Source organism: Dendrobates tinctorius, unplaced genomic scaffold (assembly GCF_039654945.1).
Source record: "Dendrobates tinctorius isolate UK_male_01 unplaced genomic scaffold, ASM3965494v1 ptg000134l, whole genome shotgun sequence".
Lineage (NCBI taxonomy): Eukaryota > Metazoa > Chordata > Amphibia > Anura > Dendrobatidae > Dendrobates > Dendrobates tinctorius.
In genome coordinates this window covers 10,799,339-10,819,710 of record NW_027361802.1, presented here as the reverse complement: position 1 = coordinate 10,819,710, position 20,372 = coordinate 10,799,339, and the positions used below count along the sequence as shown (strand labels likewise).

The 20,372-nt window shown below is 46.8% G+C and overlaps 1 protein-coding gene across 4 annotated transcripts in view; it reads right to left on the bottom strand.

Annotated features, from left to right (window-relative positions):
• SMC5 (structural maintenance of chromosomes 5) overlaps positions 1–20,372 on the bottom strand; it is a 344,009-nt gene that overhangs the window by 225,311 nt on the left and 98,326 nt on the right. For all 4 annotated transcript variants that reach the window (XM_073543725.1, XM_073543726.1, XM_073543723.1 and 1 more), the window contains one exon: positions 14,289–14,443. In XM_073543725.1, the coding sequence (XP_073399826.1) occupies positions 14,289–14,443 (155 nt within the window). The remainder of the gene's footprint in view (positions 1–14,288; positions 14,444–20,372) is intronic.

The window sequence follows — 20,372 nt, the reverse complement described above, 5'->3', positions numbered from 1 at the left end:
TTGTACCCGGACGATATCAATTCTGCCACCCAAGCGTCGCGTGCCACTGCGACCCAAACGTGGCTGAACCTTAGCAGGCGTCCGACCACTCTGTCGTCCGTAGGTACGAAGCGCCTCGAGTCATTTTGCTGGAGGCTTTTGGGATCTGGCCCCCCTTGTTCTGGGCAAACGGCCTCGGCCTCTACCCAGCGGATTGGCTCTGTAAGAGGTTTGCCTTTCCCTAATCTGACCATCATTTGCGGAGGTGAATGCTCTGGCCGAAGTCCCCCTCCAGGGGTTACGAAAGGGCCGAAAACGCCTCTGTGTCTGCCTGAATGCTGGCCAAGTCCTCTGCTGCGGGAGGAAACTACTCCTCCCCCCTGTGGCTTCTGAGATAAGCTTATCAAGCTTCTCACTGAACAACCGATTGCCCTGAAAAGGCAATGAGGTCAAGGATTTTTTGGAGATAGAATCCGCTTTCCACAACCTCAGCCATAATGCTCGCCTAACGGCGATCGCATTTGCTGCTGCCACAGCAGAACACTCGGCCGCGTCCAGAGAGGCGCTGACGAGAAAATCACTTGCCCCTAAGATCTGATTTGTCACCTCCAAGACCTCCGCAGGCAGATCTCTGTTTTGGAGGGCATTCTGCAGAGCGTCCGCCCATGAAACCATGGCCTTAGCCACCCAAGTAGCCGCAAAGGAGGGGGCTAGGGCCGACCCCGCTGCCTCATACACCGAGCGGGCAAGCCCCTCTATAAGGCGATCAGTTGGGTCCTTGATAGAAGAACCGCTGGGTATCGACAATAGCGATCTTGACGCTAAACGTGATACCGGTGGGTCCACCACTGGCGACTCCACCCATCCCTTATGGAGTTCAGGAGGAAACGGATACTTAGCTTGCAGCGCTTTTTGCATTGCAAAACGCTTATCCGGGTGTTCCCTATGTTTCTGGACTAGCTCCTCGAACTCCGGATGCGTGGCAAACCTTCTATGCGGTCGCCTGGTCTTTTTGAAGGAGACCTTGTGACCTGAGGCCGTGGACACATCGTCCTCGATCTCTAATGTCTGGTTGACTGCCTCAATGAGGCTGTCCACCGAGTCTTGGTATCCCAGGCTTTCTGGATTCCAGGCCTCCTCCTCCTCGCCCTCATCCTGCTCGCTTCCTGAGCTCGGCGACGGGGAACGAGATACCCTAATACCCGCCGCCGAAGCCCCAGAGGGTCCGGCCGACGGGGAACGAGCTCTCTTGCTATGAGCTTGTCTGGTGCTGGAGCGGCCTCTAACGGTCGGAGGGTCCTGAGACGTGGACGAGCTGTCTTCCGCTGGCAGACCACCATCCTTGTCCCTTCCTGGGCCTTGGAGAGACTCAATTGCCCTTGTAAGGGACATCATAGAGTGTGATAAAGACACCGCCCATTCTGGAGGGTCCTGACCTCTGGGCTCTGCAACAATGGGGGGCTCCTGGGCTCGCTCCGACTCGCAGGCTTCACAAAATTTACCTGGCTGCGCTTTAGGCAGCCTGACCCCACAGGAAACGCAAACAGCGTATAGGAAAGAGTGAGCTTTCCCTTTGCCAGACATATTGCAAGGTAGGGTAGGAGGAGGAGGATAACCCCTTCCTTGACTACTAGTGCGGCACTCGAAACGGGGTTGCACTCACCCACCGGTAATGTCCCACCTTGCGTCTCTTCCACGGGGCGTGCGGCGTTACTCGCCGAGGCACTCGCACTCCGGGAGATAGGCGGCGGCTTCCGGCCCCACTTCGGCGAGGAAATGCAAGGAGGGGGGCGGGAGGTCCCCGGTAACTGTGCGCGCCCGCCGCTCTCCGCCCCCGGAAGTTAGTGGGCGGGGCTTCCGCTACCCCCGGAAGTCGGCGGGCGGGCGCGCGGAACTCCGGACCTCCCCATACAGCGGGGACCGCGGCCGCCCGCGGGGCTCTGGCCGCACTCCGCGTGCGGCGTTACCCGCCGGGGGCAGCGCCGGGTGAGAGGCGGACTACCTGGTCCCGGTCTTCCTATTAACAAAGGTGAGCCGGGCCGCCGAGGGGGCTCTCTTGAGGTGCTTCTCAACCCCATCCCTGGGCAGGGAGGGGGAGGCTACTGCACCGCTCTCCGCCCCCGCTTCAATCCCTTGGCTCACCTGCGCCTCCAACTCCACCCCTGGTCTCACTACCTAGGGGTGGTAGGGGCATTAAGCATTCCCACGTTGCAGGAGAGAACAACGTGGAGGATCACTCACACGTGCTCGCCCGTTGGGGTCGATGGGGAAACCGAATCCTCTTATCAGGATGCGTTGCCGCCTCTTTACAAAATAAAAAAGAAAAATGGTTGTCTGGGGAAAAGTCCCAGATGTGTCCCTCGGTGCGGGAGAGAAACACGTGGAGGGTTACTCACACGTGGTCGCCCGTTGATGATTTGGGGAGATCGGACCCTCTCTATAGGATCCGTCGCCCCTGTCTTATCTTCATAGAAAAGAAGAAGAAAAAAAAAAAAAAATCTAGTCTGGAGCTCCAGACTGCGTGTGCCTCCATCAGACACTAAGCAAAAAACTGAGTTACGCCCGGTCTAGGGGCGAGGGTGTATGCGGCGGAGGAGGAGCTAACTCTTTTTTTGTATACTTAGTGTCAGCCTCCAGACGGCAGAAGCACACACCCACAGTCTCTGTGTCCCCCAATGAGACGAAGGAGAAATTTTCGTTTTTCTCACAAATAAACGCAAGTTATTTGAATGAAATTTTACCACTAACATGAAGTACAATATGTCACGAGAAAACAATGTCAGAATCACCGGGATCCATGGAAGCGTTCCAGAGTTATGACCTCATAAAGGTACAGTGGTCAGAATTGTAAAAATTGGCCCGGTCATGAACGTGCAAACCACCCTTGGGGGTGAAGGGGTTAACCTTATTATTTCAAATACAAAGCAATTGTGTGACGTGTGTACTGTCAATAGGGCTCCTCACAAGGTGAAATTAATTTGTGCTTGGGAAACGTAAAGGACATTTCAGATGGAAGCATGTGTCTAATGTCTCAGATGGTAATAGAAGTAATGTAGAATTCCTTTAAAACCTTACCGCATGAAGACGTGAAAAAGTTTCCTTAGCAGGGGTCGGCAAGCATGGAGGGGCTCAGAAGCTAAACTTGCGCCACATGTGGCTGCTGCTGGTATCTGTATTTAATAGTCACAGTTCGAGTTGAGCTCTGACCGAATTTATTAACCATTTAGCTGCTGCTCTCAATCTCGAACATTCAAATGGAGGAGTTGTGGGTGCATGCTTGCATCAGAGGTTCGAGATGCGATTACAGGGTACCAATGGACCAACTAGGTACCCTAGGGCCTGCTGAAGGTCAAAACATCTGCTATCTTGGCACTTCTGTGAAACTCAGCCTCAGGCCGGGGTTACAAGAAGCGTGTGTTCTCTCGTGAGAGAGAATTGGGCAAATTATGCAAATGACACTTGGATCAAACACTCTCAGAGTTTGAGCCAAGTGTGAGTGCACTATTTTCCAAATATCTTGTATGAGAGAATCACAGCAAAAGTGTGGAAGAGACGGAGAAAGTAATTTCTCCATGTTCTTCATTACAGGTGTCCGCGTTAATCGGACTGCACTCGGATAACGTACAAGTGCAGTCCGATGTTTAACACACACCCATAGACTTGTATTGGCGAGTGTGATCCGATTCTCGGAGCCACTCGCAGCGTGCTGCAATTGTTTTCTAATGCTGAGACGGCATGAGAAAATAATCACAGATGTGCGCTGCCCCCATAGGATAACACTGGGCTGACTGCAATTCGATTTTTAATCGAACTGCACTCGTCCGATTTATACTGTTGTGTGAGCGAGCCCTTAGGCTGAGATCAAACAGATTAAGATTTTTTTCAAAAAAAAATATTAAGAAAAAAATTCTAAATTAACCTCTTTTTCTATTAAAAATAAAGAAATGGGAAAAAAATCATTTGGTTATAACAGGATTCGTAAAAGTCGAATCTAGCAAAAGGTAACATTTGTGAACCTGTATCTTCATACATAGTAAGGCTGTGTGCCCACGTAGCGTTTTTTAAGCGTTTCCGCTGCGATTTTAAACGCGCGATTCTGCCGCGGAAATGCTTAAAAAAATGGATTTTTGTGATAACTCACCGTAAAATCCTTTTCTCCGAGACGCTCATTGAGGGACACAGATACTGTGGGTGTATGCTTCTGCCGCTAGGAGGCTGACACTAAGTGAAAAAAATAAAGAGGTTAGCTCCTCCTCCGCCGTATACACCCTCGCCCCTATTGCGGGCGGAAATCAATTGGTGCCAAAGCAGTAGGAGGACAACAAAATCAGCCTTAATACAGGTACATGATGTCCAAAACACCACCCTTATATCAAATTAGTAAATACATATAAATTTAAACAAATCAAGAGCCAACTGGCTAATAGGGTGGGTGCTGTGTCCCCCAATGAGCGTCTCGGAGAAAAGGATTTTACGGTGAGTTATCACAAAAATCCATGCTTATCCTTCGCCTCATTGGGGGACCCAGATAATGTAGGACGTCCTAAAGCAGTCCCTGGGTAGGAGATTGACTCAACGATCCAAGCTACATGCACCTCTTGCTTAAAGGTGCGCCACCGCTGCTTGGAGAATTCTTCTACCCAGGCTCGCATCCGCCGAGGCCTGAGCATGGATATTATAATGTTTGGCACATGTGTGCAGGCTGGACGAGGTTGCTGCCTTGCAAACCTGTTCCGTCGAAGCCTGGTGCCGAAGCGCCCAAGAGGCGCCCACTGCCCGAGTAGAATGCGCTCTGATCCCTGCTGGAATCGGTGTGCCTCTAATGCGGTAGGACTCTTCAATAGTCAAACGAATCCATCTGGCTATGGTCGATTTTGAGGCAGCCAGTCCCTTCCTGCGCCCTTCGGGGAGCACAAACAGCGTGTCCGTCTGACGAAAGGGTGCCGTCCTCGACACGTACCTCCGGAGGGCTCTTACCAGGTCTATCGTGTGGAGAGCCTATTCCACACGGTGCACCGGTGCTGGACAAAATGAAGGCAAGACAACATCTTCATTAATGTGAAAAGAGGACACGACTTTTGGCAGAAAAGAAGGGGCTGGTCTGAGCACCACCTTATCCTTATGGAAAGTGAGTAACGGGGCTTGGCAGGATAGGGCTGCCAGTTCTGAAACCCGCCTGATAGAAGTGATGGCCACTAGGAACACCGCTTTCCAGGAAAGGTACCTCAAGAAGATATCCTGAAGCGGTTCAAATGGAGCTTCCTGCAGAACACTTAGTACCAGGTTAAGGTCCCAAGCGTCCATAGGCACCTCATAGGGAGGCACCAAATGGTAGACTCCCTGGATGAAAGTCTTCACCTGCAGATTGGTAGCAATTCTGCGCTGGAACAGGACGGACAAGGCCGATATTTGTCTCCTGAGGGAACTTGGGGCTAAGCGCGAGTCTAGGCCTGACTGGAGAAAAGTCAAGATGTTGACGATCGAGAATCTCAACGGAGAAACATCGCGGCCTCGACACCAAGCAAAGAACACCTTCCAGGTGTGGTGGTAAATTCGTGCTGAAGCAGGCTTCCGGGCGCTAATCATTGTAGCGACCACCTTGCTCCCGAACCCTGCCTGGGTTAGAATCCAAGATTCAACGGCCATGCTGTCAAACACACCCTGAGTTCGGGTGGAAGATCGGGCCCTGGGACAGTAGATCTGGGCGCTTTGGCAGGCGCCAAGAAACATCGGCAAGCAGCTGCATTAGCTCTGCTTACCACGCTCTACGGGGCCAGTCTGGGCCAGCAGAATCGCCGGAACCCCTTCAGTCTTGATCTTCTTGATGACCCTCGGAAGTAGTGGCAGTGGGGAAAATAGATATGGGAGGCGACACTGGTTCCATGGCAGAACCAACACGTCCACAGCAATTGCCTGTGGGTCCCTGGCCCGAGCGACATATGTGGGCACCTTGGCGTTCACTCTGGATGCCATCAGGTCCACATCCGGAGTTCCCCACGGCTGACAAACCTGCCGGAAGACTTCGGGATGTAGAGACCACTCTCCAGACGCAAAACCCTGCCGGCTGAGAAAGTCTGCCGCCCAATTTTCCACGCCCGGGATGTGGACAGCCGAAACCACCGAGTGGTTTGCTTCGGCCCACTGCAGAACGTGCCCCACCTTGTGCATGGCTGCTCTACTGCGGGTGCCCACTTGGTGATTTATGTAAGCCACCGCCATGGCGTTGTCCGATTGAATCCGGACAGGGCGGCCTGCTTGAAAGTGATGAAACTTTTGCAGAGCCAGCCGAAGTGCTCGTATCTCCAATAAGTTGATCGGGAGGCGTGCCTCCCGTGGCGACCACCGTCCCTGGGTCGTGTGGTGGCGAAACACTGCTCCCCAGCCGAGGAGACTGGCGTCGGTTGTCATCACCAACCAATGGTCTGGGGAGAAAGGTTTCCCCTGCGTCAGAGAGGAACTGGTTAACCACCATCCGAGCGACTGCCTGACTTGAAAGGACAGTCGGCACTGCTGATCGAGCGTGAGGGGATTCTTGTCCCAAGCTGACAAAAGAGCGTTCTGCAGGGGGCGAAGATGGAACTGGCCGAACGGTACCGCTTCCATTGCTGCCACCATTTTCCCTAGACTCCTCATCCCGGATCGGATGGTATGAGGGACTGGTTGACGAAGTGTCCGGACTCCCTGCCGGAGAGATAGCGCCTTTTCCTGAGGGAGAATTACCAACCCTCGGCGAGTGTCGAGAATCATTCCTAGGAAGGAGATCTTTTGAGCTGGCACAAGGGATGACTTCTTCGCATTGACTAACCACCCTAAGCGGGCAAGAGTATCTAGCGTGATGTTGACATTTTCCTCGCATGCCCGTATTGAAGGGCCTTTGACCAAGAGGTCGTCCAGATAAGGCAAGACGATTATGCCTCGAGAATGCAGTATGGCCACGACAACTGCCATAACCTTTGTGAACACTCTGGGAACCGTGGCTAGCCCGAAGGGTAGTGCTACGAACTGAAAATGTAGATCGCCGATGGCGAAGCGTAGAAACCTCTGATGAGGAGGAAAAATGGGAATATGCAGATATGCGCCCTGGATATCTATTGAGGCCAAGTATTCTCCCTGCTCCATGGCCGATATGACTGACCGGAGAGACTCCATCTGGAAATTTTTGATCCTGATGAATTTGTTCAGAAGCTTCAGGTCCAAAACCGGCCTGACAGACCCGTCTTTTTTGGGGACCGCAAAAAGGTTGGAATAGAACCCCTGATTTTTTTCGTGTTCCGGCACTGGAACAATGACTCCGTTGTGCTGGAGCAATTTGATGGCTCCCAATAGAGCCCTTGCCTGGGCATCCACCCTGGGAAGCCGGGAAAAAAAAAAGGGTATCTGACAAATTCTATTTTGTAACCTGAGGCCACCAATTCCTTTACCCATGCGTTGTGAGCGACATTGGCCCAGACGTGGAAAAACCAGAGTAGGCGGCCGCCCACCTTGCTGGTGTCGTCTGGTAAAGGCCTCGAGTCATTTGGCCGATGATCTTTGGGAGCTGGATCCCCTCGATCTGGTCTGCTGAGTACGCATTCTCCCCAATGGGCTGGCTCTATATGAGACCTGCCGCTCCCTATCCTGGTTGGGGCGGCCTGAGGCGGTGGAATTGGCCGCTGTAGTCCACCCAGTGTTGCGAAAGGCCCGAAAACGTGCCTGAAACGGGTGACGAAAAAGCGGTTTGACCTTTTGTTGAGGGAGAAACCCGCTCTTTCCTCATGTGGAGTCAGAGATAAGTTGATCCAACTTCTCCCCAAATAGGCGGCCGCACTGATAAGGCAGGGAAGTCAAGGACTTCTTAGAAGAAGAATCGGCTCGCCATGGCCTTAACCATAGGGCTCTTCTGACAGAAATTGCATTAGCGGTAGCAAGTGCCGAGCAACTGGCCGCATCCAATGACGCTTGATTACATAGTCTCCGGCCATCGCCATCTGACCTGCGACCTCCGAAATCTCTGCAGGCAAATCCTGCACGACCTTGTTTAATGTTTCTGACCATGATATCATAGCCTTGGCTACCCAAGTTGCTGTGAACGAGGGAGCGAGTGCTGACCCTGACGCCTCATATACTGAGCGAGCTAAGCTCTCTATAAGGCGATCCGTGGGATCCCTAATTGAGGAAACACTAGGAATGGATAGCAGGGTCTTAGTGGCTAGGCGCGAAACCGGAGGATCCACCATCGGGGATTCCATCCATCTTTTACGGAGGTCCGGAGCAAAAGGACACCTTGTTTCGAGCGCCTTTTGACCCAAGAAACGCCTGTCTGGACCCTCTCTGTGCCGCTGCACTATGTCCTCAAACTCCGGGTGAGAGGAAAAAATTCTGTGCGGGCGCTTCACTTGCTTAAACGCCACTTCATGCCCCGTAGCCGCTGCGGGATCATCTTCGATCCCCAGGGTCTGATTGACGGCTTCTATGAGGCTGTCCACTGTTTCATGTGACCCTGGAGTGTCCAGGTCAAGGGGCTCGTCTGAGTCGTAATCTGAGGTCTGCTCGCTATCAACCACTGGTGACAGGGAGCGAGAAGCAGAGCTTACAGAAGCCAAGGCACCGAATGGACTGGGCGACACCGTGTGGATTTGTTTCCTCCGGGTCTGCCTGGAGTGAGAGCGGCCCCTGCAGGCCGGAGGCTTTTGCGAGGTGGAGGTTCCCTCCAAGGCCGGCGAGCCTTTGTCCCAGCCCCTACCTGGGGGGGCTTGAAGGTACTCTATTGCTCTCGTACGCGACGCCATGGATTGTGACAGTGATCGGGCCCACTCCGTGGGATTTGACACATTGGTCACGGTCGCAGGGGAGGGCTCTTGGGCGCGTTCGGATTCGCAGGCTTCGCATAATCGCTTGCTCTGCGGAAACGCAGCCCGACAAGAGATGCATGCAGCGTAAAAGAACGTGTGCGTCTTTGCTTTTTCGGACATGCTATATCTGTCCATTGCTGGGGATGTGGGGAGGAGGTAGCACCTCGTTTTCCTTGTAGCGTGGCCTCACGGGCAGTACTTACCCCAGTCCTGCGCCCCCGTCCTGGCTGCTTCCTTCAAATCGCGCACCACCAGCTGTGGGAGTGAGCCAGCATGTAAAACCGCTCTAGGGACGGTGCTTCCGCTCTGCAGCATGGCCACGCTCTGAAGCCGGGGGTCTAAATTTCTTCGCCGGAAGTCACGCGCGGCCCCAGGGGCGGGACTTCCGGCCGCAGCCTAGCTCCGGCCGAAGCCGCGGCCTCAATTTTTCCCCTACCCGACCGGGGCGGAGGGGAGGGGGTTCGCGGTACACAAAAAACATGGCGCCACTAACTGCGCGGCTCCGCCTGGCGGATCCAGCCACCCTCAGCCTTGCATGGCCGGTGGCTTCCGCCGGCTGGGGGCTCCAGCCCGGAGATCTTTGCAGGAGCCCTCCCAGACCCTCTCCTCACCGATGATCCTCTTCAGCCTGAGTGCCGGTATGTGAGGGGGTCTTGATAAAATAGGACGGTGCAGGCACCCTAGCTCCATCTAACCCCTTCAGGGGGTGAGTATAGGGACCGTCCGCCAGCTTGCAGCACCGCAGTCTAAGCATTGGTGGAGCAGTGGGGGGCGCACGGACTAGCCTTGGGCCTCTGTACAGCCCATGGTTTCAATACCTAGGGGTGGTCAGAGCTAAGTCCGACATTGTGTCCCACGACGCGGGAGAGGATACGTGGAGGTACACTTGCACGTGCTTGCCCACTGTTGGCTTGGGGAAATCGGACCCTTTCAATAGGATCCAATGCCCCTCTCATCTTCATGGAAAAAGACGGAAAAAAAGTCTGGAGCAAAAAATCAGACGTGTGCTTCCATGGACACTAAGCAAATAACTGATTTCCGCCCGCAATAGGGGCTAGGGTGTATACGGCAGAGGAGGAGCTAACCTTTTTTTTTTTCACTTAGTGTCAGCCTCCTAGCGGCAAAAGCTTACACCCACAGTATCTGTGTCCCCCAATGAGAAGGAGAAAAAGCATTCCTTGCATTTCTAATAGAAAACGCACATGTTGTGCCAATGGTACGTTTTTACCGCTGCGGAATCGCTTAGCGGTAAAAACGCAGCATGTTCATTAATTTTGCGGAATCGCCCACGATTCCGCATACCATCAATTATATGGGCAAAAACTCTTAGGAAAACCCAAGCAAAAAGACTTGACAAATGCTCAAAAAAAGCGCATAAAAAACCGCATGCGTTTTCCCGGGAGCAGGGTGTGCGATTCTGCTCAGGTTTATTCTGCATGAGAATCGCTACGTGTGCACATAGCCTAAAAGGAAAAAAAAAGCAAAACATCAGAATTGCAATTTTTCAGACATCACACCTGCTAAAGAAATGAAAAAGAAAGCGATGAAAATGTCATATGTAACAAATTGGTATCAATAAAAACAGCTGCCTAACCACAGAAAAAACAAGCCCGAGCTCCACTTAATCACAGGAGAAATAATAAATATTACAGCCTCAAAAATGGTAACACAAAAGCAAAAAAAAGTTTGCTTTTTTAACTCAATTCTGAATTATTTTAATCATTTAAATAGAAAAAAAAGCAGTGCAAGTTTGGGAACATTATAAACGTAGTAGCCTGGACATTCATGTTTCCAAGTCATTTTTACTGCACAATGTATGCCGCAGACACAAAACCCAAAAAACACAGATGGAATTGCATGTTTGTTTTATTACATAATTTCACAGCAATTGGATTTTTTTTGCCCATTTTTCAGTACATTGTATAGCAAAATGTATAGCGTCATTCCAAACAACAGCTTGTCCTACAAAACAACAAGCCCACATACGTCTAGGTCGACAGAAAAATAAAGTGACGGCTCTTTGAAGAAGGTAAGAATAATGAAACCTCAAAAAAAAAAAAAAAAAAAGAGAAAAATTCCTTGTTCATTAAAAGGGAAATCTGATACTATTTCCAGAGTTTTCGATGAATGGGCTTTGCTTCCGCTGGTCGGTTAGGGGTTGCTCACTCAAGCGCCTTTATTGTTTATGGAGGCACAGAGCGAGCCAGGTGTGGCTGAGACTGGTACTGTAGCTCAGCCCATTCAAGTGAAGACAGATCTGCCGTAACAGGCACTGCTGCATTTTTAGGTACTTTTTTGCCCCTAAATGAAAAAAAACAAAAAAAAACGAAGTGACTGTAATCACTTCAGTATACAACAGGGCCACTTTTTTTTGCAATTCACCTGGGTGGTGGGGAGAGGAATAGAATCCAGCCAAATCAGATTTTTTTTCAGAAAATTTTTGGATGGACTACTAAATTAAAACAGTCTCAAAAGGAAGAAAGAATATAGTAACAGGACCAAAAAATTATTTTCTTGTCCTGTTTATTCAAGCATGCAAGCAGCTTGGGTACAGGTGCTGTTGGCACTAGGAAGCTGACCACAAGCACTAAAGAATGTTACCTCCTCCTGCCAGGCTATAACTTTGTTGCAGATATTGAGCTAAACTAATAGGTAATTGAGTAGAGGAAAAAAAGTAGCATGCTAAGGAAATTAACATTTCAATAGCAATTGAACTATAAAATGAGAACCAGCATAGAAAAGTTTAAAAATGTCTCCAAATCCCTTTTTCTTGTTCAGGTTATTGGTGACACAAATTGTTCTAAAACAGTCCCCTTGGGGACAACAAAAGAAAGGACAAATGGAAAAACAATGGATGCCACGGGAGGTAGCACAGCTTGCAACACCCTAGAATCTATAGAGTAGAGAAGACCAGCTGGCAGCTTTGCACACTCGGAGGGCAGATGCCTGACAACAGGGAACATCCACTGCCCTAGTAAAGCAAACACTTAAAAAGAAAAAGCACTGCTTCCCTTTACCCAGTACATCTTACTAATGGCCAACTAAATCAGACAAGGAGAGGTGGTCATGGAGGCCAGTAGGCGCGTCAACAGAACCTCTCAAACAAAATAGGGATTTTGAATGCAAAAATGAGCAGATAAACCAAAAGGTAAATCCATAAGATACCAACACTTTTAGATTGTGAAAGGAGTGCTCCCTAAAATGGGATGATGGGCTCAACATGCTCACCATATTTTAATTTAGGTGGGAAGAAGAGAGCACAATGTGAAAAGAAAGGAAGAACAAAACGAAGCATCGCCTTACCTTGTGCAAAATCTGAAATAGTAGGACAAGGTAACCGAACTGAAATGATTGCCACCAAAAAGACCATGTTCCAAGTCAGAGGCTGGAGCAGAATTTTATACAAGTATTCAAAAGGAGCATAAATTGGAAGATAAATGGGTGCTTTTCTAGGGGTTGTTGTGACATAGCATTCTGTCCAGTCTTGATGGGAGGACCTTCTCACTAGCTAATGGGCATGGAGGAGCGCAGAAATGGATGAAGTGGGAATGGCGATCTAAAATACTTACCTAAAATAGATGTACTTTCTTTCCCAGATCTCCTGGCTGAGACTTAAGGGTTGACCCCTTCAATGTAGCTCTCTCTAGCGAGAGGGAGCACTAGTGAGGAGTAGGCTGGAACTTGGGTAAGAGAAGACACACGAACACTGAATATTAAGGGTATATCTACACAATTTAAATAATAACCATAGTAAAAAGTGCTATATTGTTTAAATGTACTACCACCAGTGTTCAATGAAGGTAAGTGGTGAACCCACTAGTTGTAAACAACCAAACAAGAAAATACCGAAGAGGACCCGTGGACAAGAGAAAACCAGACAAGATATAATCTTAATAGATACCTTTATTAATGATACATAGATGGTGGTATAAAATACCATAAAATTAATATATAACAAACACTAAGCACAAGTGGGACAATTTTACACAATATAAAAGAATTATTATATAGCTTGGACCAATTCTATGATATTTACATATACATTCATATATATTTTAATATTCCTTAAAAAAATTTTTTTTTATTTTATTAAAATAAAAAAATAAAAAAATGAAAGAATGATAAATTCCTCTTAATAAAAAATTGTATAATACTGTGAAAAAAATCAGTGTTTTAAAGATCAATTAATATAGTTAAAATTTGTAGCAAATAATAGTCACATAAACAGTGAATGGTGTAAAGTGAATCAACTTATATAAAAACACTGCTTACTAAAGTGCAGTGTGCCAGGTTGAACCCCTGATGAAGGATTAACTCCGAAACGTGCGTCGGGGAGCACAATTGTGGGACGTGCTGGACCTTAAAGGTATACTTATTTTGCATTTTCATTCAAAGCAATTTTTATTCCTAGCGATATTTGCACAGCAATGTAGTGTAGTCCTTGTTGCACACTGCACTTCAGCAAGCAGTGGTTTTATCTAAACTTCACATTGGTGCACGGCACTTTATATAATACATTACTTCAGCTTTGTAAAGCAATCCTTGATTCACTTGGTGTAAAGTTGATTCACTTTACACCATTCACTGTTTATGTGACCATTATTTGCTACAAATTTTAACTATATTAATTGATCTTTAAAACACTGATTTTTTTCACAGTATTATACAATTTTTTATTAAGAGGAATTTATCATTCTTTCATTTTTTTATTTTAATAAAATAAAAAAATTTTTTTTAGGAATATTAAAATATATATGAATGTATATGTAAATATCATATAATTGGTCCAAGCTATATAATAATTCTTTTATATTGTGTAAAATTGTCCCACTTGTGCTTAGTGTTTGTTATATATTAATTTTATGGTATTTTATACCACCATCTATGTATCATTAATAAAGGTATCTATTAAGATTATATCTTGTCTGGTTTTCTCTTGTCCACGGGTCCTCTTCGGTATTTTCTTGTTCGGTTGGAACTTTGGTAACCATTGGGTTGTTGGGTGACAGGAAAACTGGTACTTGCAAAAAAAAAAAACAAAACAAACAAAGCTGGTCTTCTTTGAGAAGGGTTTCTGAAACCACAGGAGCATTAGGTCTCTATAGGCTATACCATTCTTACAGTTCAGCACCTAAAAAGAAGGTATAGCAGAGGGAGTTTTCTGTGCTCTGCAAGGTGTACGTGACCTTCACAAACAGCAAATACTATATGTATAAACAGAAATAGTAACATAAAACATGCCAATACCAGAAGCAAAAAAAAACAACAAAGGAACAATCTCTAAACTATTACTTCACATAACTAAAAAGCAGACAACCCACTAATTCCAAGCTGGGACCAGCAGAAAATGTGGCCGACATTGAATGTGAACGTATTTGTGTGACAAGTGGCATTACACAAACAGCTACATACAATACTGTGAGAAACAGGGACAAAACACTTTTTAATGTTATACTTGCCTCTTTTGGCATTACTTACTTCAAGCATGATGGGCAAACACACGCGTTTCTTAAACTTTTCCTTATTTTCTCGCAACCACACAACAGCATTGTAAGTATCTGCAAACCTCTTCCGCAATTTTTCTTCTTTCAAATTTAACATATTATCAAACTGTTTTATTCGATTAAATTTATCTTAAGGGGAAAAACAAGAATACATCAATTCACAAACTTGGAAGATAAAAATAACTATTGCATTGTATATCTGTCCCACAAAACAAGACTGTGAAACAAAAGACAGAGCACTTGTGACCTGCAATAATATGTAGAAATTGAATGGTATATGTAGGCGGCATGTTTTCACCGGTTAGAGTAAAGAAGGGGTTAATGTTTTCACATCTGACCGGGTGTAATGGGTCTCATGAGAACACAATGAAACAAAGAACTGCTGACTGGTATAACTGATCTGGGTGAACACAAGGAGAGTCTTTTACTTATTATGCTGCTAGAAATTTTGGTATTTGCCATCATGTGCTAACTGCATATATTTATGCCTATATTGACGAAGGGTATAAATTAAAAGGACATTCCAACAAGGTCTGGAGACTATAACCAACCAACATCCATTTAGAATAATGAAGCCACCTCCAATTCAACATAGCAAACGACATCCCCATGCATGAACAGGGATACAGAGGCAAAGAATAAATAAAAAATTATTTTATTCATTGATGGGGGATGTTGTTTGCTAAGGTTTGGAGACTGTTGGAAATCACCAGCTGTGTATTTCTTATTCTAGCCATAAAATGAATCCCAGAAATAAGAGAACCTGTCAGTACAATTTTGGGATGTAAAAGTATAAACATAGCTGTAACTGCGCTGTAATACGGATTACATTGATATCTTTGGTGAAGACATTTGCTTTGTTGTTCTTCTGTAATCAGAAGTTAAAGTTTTCTGCTAATTTGAGATTGGTTCTCAGGGGCTGAACTGAGTCTTCTCTAATGCCTGCTTTTTCAGTGACCTGAATCCTCTGTTTGAAATCTTGTGGCGGCTTTGCCGTGGGTGGCACATTGAGTTCCAGGCTGGTCTACAATAAGGCTGTGTGCACACACTGTGGATTCACCTGCGGATTTTTCCGTGCGGATCCGCAGGTAATACCGCAGGTAAATTGACCTGCGGTTTACCTGCGGATTGGCTTGCAGTTTTCCCCTGCTGTTTGACACCTGGACAATGGAATAGGTGGCAAACCGCAGCGGAATCCGCAGAAAGAATTGACATGTCATTTATTTCTGCGGATTCAAAACCGCAGCTTGTCCGCAGTGTAAAAACCGCAGCATGTGCACAGCAGATTGTAAATCCCATAGACTTACATGGTACTGTACACTGTCTGCGGAACTGCTGTGGATCTGCAGAGGCCAAATCCGCAGCGGATCTGCAGCAAAATCCGCAGCGTGTGCACATACCCTTATATAGCGCAGTCACCTCTAAAAGAAGTCATTAAGCAGAGAACTCAATCAGCGCACAAGTCTCCGACGGCAACAACAAAATGACGGCACCACAGCAAGATTTCAAACAGATGAGGCAGGTCACTGAAAAAGTAGTGACCTGTGATGCAAAGACCAGACCGGCCCCTGTGCACTGAAATCTATGGATCACAAAAATTCAAATAGTGAAAAAGGAAGAACAAGAAAATGGATTACATGGCTGCATTACAGCCATGTCTTTACATTACAAAATTGCGTAGAGCAAGACAGGGAGGGGGGAGCAGGTGAATAAGCCCCGCCCAGCGGACAGCGGCAGTTTACATACATCTGAACCGATATAAAAAAGGTATTTATGCATGAAAGGTGCGGGGTCAGGGGGAAGCAAAAGTACGAAGAGAATCCTTATGTGACACACAATTGAATGATATCATTATATGATATCTCAAAAAAAGGGGTGACAGATTCCCTTTAAAAATTTTATATCTTTAATCCCTTCAAGACCTTGCCATTTTCGTTTTTCGCTCCCCTTCTTCTCAGAGCCATAACTTTTTTATTTTTCCATCAATATGGCCATGTGAGGACTTGTTTTTTGCGGTACACGTTTTACTTTTGAACGACACCATTGGTTTTACCATATCGTTTACTCAAAAATGGGGAAAAAAATTCAAGTGCGGTGAAATTGCATTTTAATGGAATGTTGTGGCGACCAAAAAACGTAATTCTGGCTTTTTGACTTTTTTTCTCGCTACACAGTTTAGCAATCAAGTTAATCCTCTTTTTTTTATTATTTTTTGATAGATCGGGTGATTCTGAATGAGGCGATTTTTTTCACTGCTTTATTTTGAATGGGGCGAAAGGGGGGCGATTTAAACTTTAATAATAAATAATAATTTTATTTCTATAGCACCAACATGTTCCGCAGCACTTTACATTTTAGAGGGGACTTGTACAGACAATAGACATTACAGAATAACATAAAAAAAAAAAAAAAATATAAAAAGTTTGATCTAATATTTTTAACCCCTTCCTGACGTTTGACGTACTATACCGTCTATGTGCCCTGTGCTTTAATGCCCATAGATGGTATAGTAGTCTTATGTGATCAGCCGTGCTCACGGGGGGAGCGCAGCTGATCGCGGCCGGGTGCCAGCTGATTATCTAGGACCATAGAGGTCTCCAGAAGACCTCTGGTTGTCATGCGAACAAACCAGTGACCTGCGATCACGTGACAGGGGTCACGGGTGGGAGGATTGTCGGAAGTACGAGTTAAATGCCACTGTCAGAGTTTGACAGCGGTATTTCACTAGTTAATAGCTGTGGGTGGATCGCGATTCCACCCGCGGCTATTGCGGGCACATGTCAGCTGTTCAAAACAGCTGAGATGTCCCGGGAAAGATGTGTGGTCAGCGCCGAAGCCCATATCAAAGGGAGGTAAGCGACCTCCGCTGTACTAGTACGGCGGAGGTCGTAAAGGGGTTAAACCAGTTAGTACCAACAGGTACTACACAGAATTTGATAAAACTAGATAGTCATATTGAAAATTTTAATTTATTTTTTTCACGAAAATGTTGCTTTACCCCCAAATTTTTCACTTTTGCAAGAGGTCACATGAAAAAGTGGACCACAAAATTTGTTATTCATTTTCTTCTGAGGGTGGGGATACCCCACATGTAGGTAAAAAGTTCTTCTTGGAAGGGAAGAAGCAACATTTAGTATTTGGAATGTACTGTATATACTCGTATATAAGCCGACCCGTGTATAAGCCAACTCCCCTAATTTTGCCACAAAAAAACTGGGAAAACTTATTGACTCGCGTATAAGCCTAGGGTGGAATCCATAGACTATGCCCCCATATGCTGCTCCATAGTTTATACCCCCATATGCTGCCCCATAGACTATGCCCCGATATGCTGCTCCATAGAATATGCCTCCATATGCTGCTCCATAAAATATGCCCCCATATGCTGCTCCATAGACTATGCCCCCATACGCTGCTCCATAGATTATGACCCCATATGCTTTTCCATAGTTTAAAAAAATGCCATACTCACCTCTCCTGGGTCCATCGCCGCTGTCTGCCGCTTCTTGTGTCAGTGACTGTTCAGCCAGCAGAGGGGCGGCGCGCGCTAACCACGTCACCGCGCCCCCTGCTGCCTAAGCGTCACTGACACAGGATGCAGCAGAGACAACAGTGAGCAGCGATGGACCGGGGGACAGGTGAATATCACTATACTCACCCATCCTGCCGCGGTCTCTGAAGCCTGGCTTCTCCACTGTCTCCCTTCCTGTCTTCAGCGGTCATGTGGTACCGCTCATTACATTCATGAATATGCACATATTCATGAGTGTAATGAGCGGTACCACGTGACCGCTGAAGACAGGAAGGGAGACAGTGGAGAAGCGATGCTGCCGCTGCAGAGAACGCGCCAGAACTGGTAAGTATGATCTCTGACACCCCCGCTCCCCCTCCCCTGCCGACCCCCAGGTATATGACCCGTGTATAAGCCGAGAGGGGGGACTTTCAGCCCAAAAAAATGGGCTGAAAATTTCAGCTTATACACAAGTAAATACGGTAAATTTAGCTGAGAAAGATTGCTGACACCATGTCTCATTTGGAGAGCCCCTGAGGCACCAAAGCAGCAGAAACCCCTACAAATGACCCCATTTTGCAAATTAAACCCATAAAAGAATTCATCTGGGGGGTGTTGAGCTTGTTGAGACAGTAGGAGCTTCATAGAACTTTTTAAAATGTGGATTTGAAAACGAAAACTAAATTTTTTTCGGCTAAAATGTCATTTTAGCGCCAAATTTGAAATTTTCACATTGGTAAAGGGAAAAAAAAATGGACCCCATAATTTGTTATGCAATTTATTCCAAACATGAAGATACCTCATATGTGGTCAAAAACTGCTGGCAGGGCTTGGAAAGGAAAGAATGCCATTTGATTTGTGGCGCATAAATTCGTCTGGAATAGATTGTGAATGCCATGTTGCATTTGCAAAACCCTAGACATGCCAAAACAGCAGAAATCCCCTACAAGTGACCTCATTTTTTAAACTAGACCCCTCGAGGAATTCATCTAGAATTGGTACTGAGCTTTTTTAATCTACAGTTGAGTCACAAGATTTTATAAAATTCACATGTCAAAACAAAAAAAATTATGTACATTATTTCCACTAAAATACTGTTTTAGCACCAAATTTATAAATTCCACAAGGCGTAATAGGAGAATCGGAAAACGGAATCTATAGTTTGTCATGCAATTTTAACTGAACGTGGCAGTAGCCCATACGCTGTTTGAGTTCACTGCAGGGATCGGATGGGAACGAGCGCTACTTGGTGTTTAGAACGCAGATTCCATTTGATTAGATTGTGGGCGGCATTAGCCGAGCCCCTGAAGTGCCAGATCAGCAGAACTCTTCCCCCCCCCCCCCCCCAGGTGATCCCATATTGGAAACTTCACTGCTAAGGAATTCATCTAGGGGTGTAATGAGTATTTTGAACCCATAGGTGCATAGTTGCTGCAAATTTGTCAGTCACACAAGAGTTAACCCCTTCACAGCCTATGACGTATAGGTACGTCATAGGTCGTGTATCCCCCTTGTATCCCTTGCTATGGACGCCGGCCATATGCAAAAAATAAACCCTCACCCAACCCAAGATCCCGAAAAATGGATACGCTACAAGTCTCAGAAAATTGCCCTTTAACAAGATTTGGAATTATTTTCACCATATAAATAAAGAACCTATATGTTGGGTAACTTCGAACTCGTAATGCAAACTCGTTTATTGCGCAATTTCTCACAAACACAGTGATGCCCCATACGCAGTCAGAAACTTTTTGACAACACGTCAGTGCTGTGAAGGCTGCTAGAATAGTTTACGGGCCACATTTGCAAAGCCCCTAAGGTGGAAGAATAGTAGAAAAACCTCAAAAGTGACCCTATTGTAGAAATTGCACCTAAATGAATTAATCTACGGCTGCAGTGACTATTTTGCAACATCCACACAGTGCTTTATCCCGTAGAATTGTAAATATGCCATATGTTAATTAGGGTATGCTCCCACGGTCAGTCAACGCTGCGGGTTAGACGCTGCGTTCATGCGCAACGTCAAACCCACAGCGGCTAGATGTTACAGCATAGTACATGGGATTTCAAGAAATCCCACCTCCACTATGCATTCAGAGACGCCTAAGGCTGCCCTGCGTAAACGGACATGCGGCGCGACTTTCCAGACCGCAGCATGTCTATCTATGTTAGGCTGGTTTCACATTTGCGCTTTTGTGCGCAGCGCATCGTGCGCATGCGCACTGCGCACCTATGTTTAACATGACGTGCGCATGGTCTTGCGCACACTTGCGTTTTCGTGCGCATGCGTTTTTTTGTCTTTTGCGCCAGGCGCGCCAGACGCAACATGTTGCATTTTTTGGTGCACCCTGTCTCGGCAAAAAAACGCATGCGCACGCTTGCGCACGGAATGCGCAAAAACAACACATTGAAGTCTATGGGAACGCATGCGTGCGCATGGTCTTGCGCACGGTTGCGTTTTTTTGCGCATGCGTTTTTGAGTGAAACAAGTCTAGAATGTTCTCTAGACAATGGAAAAAATGTCACACCTAAAAACGCATGTGCATA